The 8321-nt window shown below is 43.1% G+C and overlaps 1 protein-coding gene across 6 annotated transcripts in view; it reads left to right on the top strand.

Annotated features, from left to right (window-relative positions):
* Slc7a6 (solute carrier family 7 member 6) overlaps window positions 1-8321 on the top strand; it is a 36059-nt gene that overhangs the window by 9609 nt on the left and 18129 nt on the right. For 4 of the 6 annotated variants that reach the window (XR_003711555.1, XM_028768506.1, XM_028768505.1 and 1 more), the window contains exon 2: window positions 4012-4570. Coding sequence is in view for 3 of the 6 variants with exons in the window: in XM_028768506.1 (XP_028624339.1) it covers window positions 4048-4570 (523 nt within the window). In the remaining 3 variants the exon portion in view is untranslated. Of the gene's footprint in view, window positions 1-4011; window positions 4571-8321 lie in introns of those variants that run through there. The other 2 variants (XM_028768509.1, XM_028768510.1) reach the window with 2 other exon arrangements.

The raw sequence follows: 8321 nt of genomic DNA, 5'->3' as shown, positions 1-8321 counted from the left end.
CTTCTTCTTCTTCTTCTTCTTCTTCTTCTTCTTCTTCTTCTTCTTCTTCTTCTTCTTCTTCTTCGTTAATGATTGTCATAGTTTGTAGGACAGAAGAAAATTGAGATATATGATTTTTACTCTGAGAAATGGGTATGACCCTTTTGTAAGGTTGTTGGTTAAAGAGTTTGGACTGAATCTATAGAATGGTGTTGGGACTTTGTTGTTGCCTTAGGTAACTTTGGCTTTAGATTCTCCTGGTATCTCCTTGTGCTTGTGCTTGGTTTGCTTTGATGTGGGGAAGACTTTTTCTCAAAGTTTATGTTCTACTCTCAGCTTTAGTCCTTCTTAGTGTGTGGTGTGCTATATGTAGAACTTTAGTGGGGAGCAGGGAGGGTCTCCTTTGTTCTGGTTCAGCCCTCAGTTTCCTTGTGTCTGGGTGGGAATGGATCTTTCTGGATTATTGCCTGGCACAGAGGTTATTCTTCTGAGTAGTTTTGACTAGAATTTCAAGTCTCTTCCTCAGGCGTAAATGATTTTTTGTTGTTACTTTTCTTTCTTTTGGTTTTTGAGATGGTGTACAAATTACCTCTTAATCTTTCTCAAATGTCTAGCCTAACTTTATCATCATTTCCTCTTCTTCATCTTCAAAACCTTTTATTGTATATATTTGTGTATGCACATGATTGCATGTGTGCAAAGGTCAGAGACAACTTGTGATAGTTGGATCTCTCTACCATGTGGATTCTGGGGGTCAAAATCAGGTCATCAGGCTTGGTGACAAGTGCCTTTACCCACTGAGCCATCTCTCTGGTCCAAGCCTTTGCATTTTATTGAAGAGTTTTATATTGCCTAGCAGAAATATATATACAATACTAACTATATATATGTGTGTGTGTGTGTGTGTGTGTGTATATGTAGTAATATATAGTCATATATCTATATATAATACTAACAGAAGGTCAGTGAGACTTTTGGAAAGAACAGAGAATGGTGAGCTGCAGCTAGCTGGTGAGTCCTGGGATTTCTGATCTTTCTTGTGTCCATGCTGCCATATCTGGTGGACATGATCCATGCCCATACTGATTTTGCTTATTACTGAGTCTTTACATACAACCCTAGAGAATGAGGTGCTTGGCAGGTTTTCTAGAGGAATGTGAGGTGGGGGTTAGATTTAGAAGAAAGGTAAAGAATGGCCTTGGGGTTTTGTGGCCGAGCAAGCCTGGAATTTAGCCATCTGTCCTCAGGAGTTTATTGTAGTTATTTCACAGTTTTTCTCTTGGGTTAAAAAGATAGGAGTTTTAATTACTTTGGCCAAGGATAGGTTCATTGTGATAATTGTGTTTGGTATTTGAATGAAGAAAAGGACTTTCTTCTTGGCTGAAGGAGAGAGGAGTCCTTTGTAAACTGCTTGTCCCTCATTCAGGTGCTGAGACTGAGATTCTAGGCAAGAGGTCTTCTAGGGCTGTGACTGATCATAGCACATCATTGCAGAACAAGCCACCAGGGACTTTGTCTAGTGTATCAGACGCACTAGTGCCAGGTTGTTCACGTACCAAAAGAAAGCCTGATAACATTCTCAACTAAGTTTTGATGGGTTTGAAGATTGGAATGGTCTCTAGGGCCAGGCTTTTCTGCTTGTCTGTGTATTGCGTTAGGTAGAAAAGGTACCCTGAAGGTCTCTTTGTACCTTACTCTTACATGAGAGTGTGCACTCCTAGCTATTTACTAGATTTGTTCCCATGGAAACCTGGACTCACTTGACAGACATGTGAAACAAATATGCTTCCACATGCTTGCATAGGGAAACCTTCGTAGCTTAGTGCCAAGAATGAACAGTGCTTTCTAGACTTTAATAAGTCTAGTCTTATTAGAGTGAGGCTGGGTTCACTCTTCTGGACTTCGAGAAATTTCTCATGCCCCAGACAAGCTTTTTAATTTGGGTCCAGGTCCAGATCCTTGGAAGGGGGTTGGGACAGTTAAGACAAGGGTTTTGAGTGGGGTCTGTGGAGACATGATTTTCCCTTTACAACTTTCACTCCCCTGAGAACTCACCTTAGTTCCTCTGCTCTGAGGCATTCAAAGCCAGGATCTGATATAGACATTTTTTGCTCTTCTGTTCTCCAGCCACACCCCACCCTCAGTTTTTCAAAGAATGACAGGGTCTCACAACGTAGTTTACACTGACTTGGAACCTGAGATCTCCTTGCCTCAGCCTCCCACGTGCTGGAATTACAGGTGTGTGCCAGTCTGCATAGATTTACATCTTTGTTGAATAGAGCAGACTACATTCCTACCTCTAGAAGTTATCCCTGTGACCTTTTAAGGACTGACTCTTGGGTGAAAATTTATGGCCCACCACATTCCTCTTCCCAAAGGTGAGGTAGGTTCAGTGGTTCTGACTTATGACCAGCACAGGAATTGGGGAAGGGAGAAGGCCAGTCTGGGTAGAGTCAGGAGATTTGCTTATTTTTTTGACAGAGCCTTCTTAGGTAAGATAATGTAGAATCCACTTTCTTTTGGGTTAGTCCAACTCAGACCCAAAGAGAGTGAGTATGTTTATGTATGTACACACACATGGCATCTTTTCAAGATGCTTTCCAATGCTGGTTCTGTAACTAAGAGGAGGCTATGGCTTTGGTTAGGTGACAAGACTCTGGGAATTATTTTGGGAGAATTGCTTTGTAGCTTCAGATGGTAGTGAGGAGCATGCAGAAGAGAAAAGAAAATAAGCCAGTGGCAGGTTAGCCCCAAGTTAGGGTGCTCCTGGCTGTCCTTTTTCCCTTCTTTCTTGTAACCTTGTAAGCTCTTTTGGATACTTGAGAAAAGAAAGGTATTGAATCAGCAAGCAGAAATATGTTGGGGTAAGGTAGGTGTTGTATATATGGTAATACTTGGGTATGTTTTCATGAAGATCTCTGCAACTTCATACTCTTTTTTTTTGTTTTGTTTTGTTTTTCGAGACAGGGTTTCTCTGTGTAGCCCTGGCTGTCCTGGAACTTACTCTGTAGATCAGGCTGGCCTCGAACTCAGAAATCTGCCTGCCTCTGCCTCCCAAGTGCTGGGATCACAGGCGTGCGCCACTACTGCCCGGCTTCTTTTCTTTTTCCCTCCCTCCCTCCCTCCCTCCCTCCCTCCCTCCCTCCCTCCCTCCCTCCCTTCCTTCCTTCCTTTCTTTTTTTGAGACAGGGTTTCTCTGTATTGTCTTGGCTGTCCCAGAACTCACTGTCTTCACTCTGTAGGTGAGGATGGTTTTGAACTCAGAGTTCTGTCTGCCTCTGCCTATCCTGGTGCTAGGATTAAAGGTATGTGCCAGCACATCAAGCCATATTAGTGATGAAACAGTCTTCTTAGCATCTTCTTAAACCTTCCCTCCTTCTAACTGCAGAGTTTTTCACATGTGCCAGAATTCCTGTAGAATTCACTGTTTATAGTAGAAATCACTATTTACAAGGAGCCAAGTGGCAGGATTTCCTGGAATGATCTTTCTTGTCTTTTTCTGTGGTCTCGCTTGTCTTTCAGGCTTGTGAGTGCTATGCGTCTGCTCTAGGTGGGTACTCTGGTTTTCTCTGAGGGACAAGTTTGTGAGCTTTAACACCTTTGATTCTTTTCGCACTTGAGTTTGAGATCAGCTTTGTCTTAACAGTGAGTTTCAGGATAGCCAGGGCTACATAGGCAGACTTTGTCTCCGACAGTCAAACAAATAGAATTGAGCAGAACTAGGGAGAATCTACTGTGAACCTATACAGTTTTGCTGGCCTCTTTGCTCAGTTGGACGGATCTCTTGTTGGATGTTGTCATTAGGTTGGAACTGAGTGCTTACATTGTCTTACTTAGGAGCATTGGATACTGCCTACCTCAAGTTCCCTGTGTCTTACAATTGAAACTGGGACAATCCTGTTGTGTTTTATGTGTTGCATGCTCTACCCAAGCAGGTGGTGGGCAGGGAAATCTGTCTGACTGGCAGGTGTAACTAAGCCAGAGTAACACTAGCTCCTGCCCTAGACTTGACATACTTGTTTTCTTTGCCAGGCCACAGTAAACACAGGCGTACAGAAAACATTTACCATGGAAGCCAGGGAGCTTGGGAGTCCCACACCCATCTACCATCTTCTACCAAAGGCCAACCAGCACACTGTAAAAGAAGATGCCAGCTCACCATCTCAAGGGTCTCCAGAAACTATGCAGCTGAAGAAGGAGATCTCCTTGCTGAACGGGGTCAGCCTCGTGGTGGGCAACATGATTGGCTCAGGGATCTTTGTCTCGCCCAAGGGTGTTCTAAAATACACTGCTTCCTATGGGTTGTCACTTGTAGTGTGGGCCATTGGTGGGCTCTTCTCTGTTGTGGGTGCCCTTTGTTATGCAGAACTGGGGACCACTATCACCAAGTCAGGGGCTAGCTATGCTTATATTCTAGAGGCCTTCGGGGGCTTCATTGCCTTTATCCGTCTGTGGGTCTCACTTCTAATTGTTGAGCCCACCAGTCAGGCCATCATCGCCATCACCTTCGCCAACTATATCATCAAGCCCTCCTTCCCCACCTGTGACCCTCCATACGTGGCCTGCCGTCTCCTCGCCGCTGCCTGCATATGTAAGTATGGGTGGGGAGCATGTGTGGAGGTGTGGGGCGCTATGTTATTTGTCTGGGTACCTGATATCTGAATGTTTTATTTTGCTTTTGGGGAGGAGGGAAGGTGTGAGGAGGCATACCTTTTGAAAAAATAATTTCATCACTTATTTGGTTCTGAGAGATGAGTAAATAGAAAGGATGGGAATTGGAGATGGGAATTGGAATTTGAGTCTGCTCACGGCTTTTGGGGCCTTAGGTTCCTCTTATTCTTAGCTGTGCCATATTTCTATTCCCTACTCTATGAGGCAGGTTGGCACATGTCTTGTGTTTGTCTTACCAAGTGATTTTTTTTTTCTCGTCTTGGAGGGCCAGCAAGGTATTTTGAATGATGTCAACATCACTGTAAAAAACTTATCTCAGAGAGCAAGTCAGAGCAAGGATATTTAGTGTTGAGCTGAGTTGTTGTGCTCCCAGCTTTTCATTAGAAACTATTTTAAAGTCATCAATGAGGAAATAGGCTTCTCTGGATGATGGGGGGGTCCCTCTTTCCTGTCACTGCTGCTTTTTGTGACCTGTTCTAAGCAGCAGGCACCACACCAAATGGGCTTTTCCCGTTGGTGTTTCAGATTTCTTTACACTGACTTTGTAAACAAGCTCTGCCTGCTGCCACTGAGAGGGACATGACTTATGTGTTTTATAACCGAGTGTGAGTGATCCCAGGGGATCCCTATTTCTTTTCTTTTAGGGGCATAGAAAAGGATATTTAGAGTGAAACCATGGAAATGAGAGAAGATTGCTATGAACTTAGCCAGCCTTGTAGAGCTAGTGATTTGGCTAGTGCCTATTCTTGTGTTTCTTAGCACTGTTCTTCCAGAAGAATTTAATCATATTCTGTGTTTTTTTTTTTTTTTTAATTTTTATCTCTGCTTGCAAAAACTTCGCTTGTAAATACAGTTTATTGACAATTTTAAAAATAGTTCAGTAATACCTTGGAGTTAACAAAAAACGACCATAGTGTACCTTGCCTCCTGACTTTAAGGGCTTTGTTAAGGGCAGACAGTAAAGGTGACCTCTTCATCTTCCTTGAGACAGGGGAAGTAGATACTCCTTGGGAAGAGGGAGCAGGCAGGACTCAGCTGTATGTCCTTTTTTTTCTTTGCTCTCTCTAATGGGTTTCACCACACAGTTTCTGGCCTCGCTGAGATCTTTAAAGACTGAATTTAGGCAGCTGTAGTGGTGCACAGTTTTAGTCCCAGTACTTTGGAAGCAGAGGGAGCCATATTTCTGTGAGTTGAGGGTAGCTTTATTCTACATAGTGAGTTCCAGGCCAGCCAGGGCTAGATGGTGTAGATCCTGTCTCAAAGCAATCAGACAAATGGTGCACTTGGGAGGTAGAGGGAGGTGGATCTCTGAATTTAAGGCTAGTTTGCTTTATAGAGTGAGTTTTAGGACAGCTAGGACTACACAGTGAAACCCTATCTTGAAAAACAAAACAAAACAACAGGACAGTAGTTTTATGAACTGAGCCTGCTGGCTCACACCTATAATCCCATTACTTGGGAAGCAGAAGCAAAAAGGATTGCCAAGGCCAACTTGGGTTTCATATCAAGTACCAGACCAGCCAGGGCTACTTTGTGAAACCCTGTCTTAAATAAGCAAATAACCTGGTGAGTGCCTCAGTAGGTAAAGGCACTTAACTGCCAAGGTTGACAAGTTGAATTGATCCGTTGGATCACGTGGTGGAAACAGAACCTACTCCCACAGGCGTGCTCTGACCTCAGTAAGTGAGAGCACTCACATACTCACAATAAAGATAAAAATTTAAAGGTCATTTCAGAGCATCTGCATATTTCTTGGCATTGAGTTTTACAAGGGAAATTCTTGTGTATAAGGGAATGGGTATGACCAACTATAGAATCGTTCATGTATTATGCAGTTGCTCTTTAGAAGGCTCTATGCATTCGTGCTCCTGTGTGAGCATCTGACAGTGCCTGTGCCTTGGTTTGACAGTGGTAGTGTGATTCAGAGAGCAGCCAAGTCCAAGGGGACTGGTATATATGATTTGTTTTTTTTTTTTTAATAAATGGATTCATGTGTATGAGCATTTTGCCTGCATGTGTGTCTGTGTACCATGTGTGTGCCTAGTACCCTCAGAGCCCAGAAAAGACATTAGGTGCACTGAAACTGTAGTTATTGATGGTTGTGAACTGCTGTGTTGGGTCCTCTGGAAGAGTAGCCATTGCTCTTAACCACTGAGCATCTCTCCAGCCTTTTTGTTTTAAGATTTATTTTTTTTTAATTTTACATATGAATGTTTTGCCAGAATATATGTCTATACCATACCACATGTGTACCGGGTGCCCTCAGAGGCCAGAAAAGGATGCCAGATCCCTCTGAAGTGGACTGAGTTGTTTGTGAGCTGCTGTGTTTGTGCTAGGAATGACACCTGACTCCTTTGCAAGAGTAACAAGAGCTCTTAAATGCTGAGTCATCTCTGCAGCCCCTATATTTTTGATACATGAAAGATTATTATTTTCATTTGCTAATCCACCCACCTCCTTATGATTCTTCCCTTGCTATCTTGGGCACAGAAAGCCCATCTTCATACCAAGAATTTATCTTTTGATTGAAGGATTGGCATCACCTCCTAGAAATGTAGTCATGGGGCTTCTGGTTCATTTTGACTCACAGTGTATTTTACCCAGATCTCTTAGGAACTTGTCAGAAGTAAGGCTAAATTATAAAATAAAACCATGTTGCATTCTAACCAATGAGGCTTTGGGATTCAGCTTATTTCCTTTTTTTTTTTTTTAGACAGAGCTGAGATATGGTAGAAGGGAGACTGTTAGGTTAGAAACGACATCGAGAGCAACATGATCTCTGGAGACATACCTTCTGAGATGAAAAAATGAAGGGTATGATCCTCATTGAGTCCTATGTGAGGTTCTAATAAGTAGGAGATAACATTTTGAAATTAAGACATAGAAAGGTCCACTGTGTTGGTGGAGACTGAGACACTAGAGGACACCTAGTTGACTGGGAGATTGCACAAAAATTTTGATTTTCTAGCCAGAGTCTGGAGAGATGGGTCAGTCATTAAGAACGCTTACTGGCCAGGATAGGGTTGTGGTACACACCTTTAATCCCAGTACTTGGGAGGCAGAGGTGTGTGGGTCTCTGAGTTCAGGGCCAGTCTGGTCTTCTGAGCAAGTTCCAGGACAGCCAGTGCTACATAGAAAACTCTGTCTCTCAAACAACAGTAAGAGCTCTCTATTGCTTACTGTTTGTTCTTCCAGACTTGAGTTCAGTTCTAAGCACCTATGTCAGGTGGTTTACTTCTGCCAATAACTTCAGCCCCAGGGGTAGTCAGTCCCTCTGGCCTTCACGTTTACCCACACTCAAGTGCACATAACCTACGTGCAGGCACATACATACAGATAATTAAAAATAATAAAAATAAGCATTAAGATTTTTTTTTCAGACAGGGTCTCACTGTGTAACTGTAGACCAGTGGGCGTTGAACTCAAAGAGATCTCATTTCCTCTTGTCGCTCAAGCGTGGGGATCAAAAGCATGGGCCACTTATGCTGGGCTTTAAGACCAAGTTTTGTTCTAGAATGTAAGATCCAGGAAGTGTCCATATGTTTAGTCATGGGATATAGGCTATTAGGCCTGTATGTAGGCCAGATTGGCCCACAGACTTGTTAGGCTACACAATTGACAATTGTGCCGTTCTCTTTCTGTCCCCCTCCTTCCTCCCTCCCTCCCTCCCT

The sequence above is a fragment of the Grammomys surdaster genome, unplaced genomic scaffold (genome assembly GCF_004785775.1).
Source record: "Grammomys surdaster isolate TR1022 unplaced genomic scaffold, NIH_TR_1.0 187, whole genome shotgun sequence".
Lineage (NCBI taxonomy): Eukaryota > Metazoa > Chordata > Mammalia > Rodentia > Muridae > Grammomys > Grammomys surdaster.
Note: the sequence above shows the minus strand (reverse complement) of the source record. Positions and strands in the feature narration are given on the sequence as shown.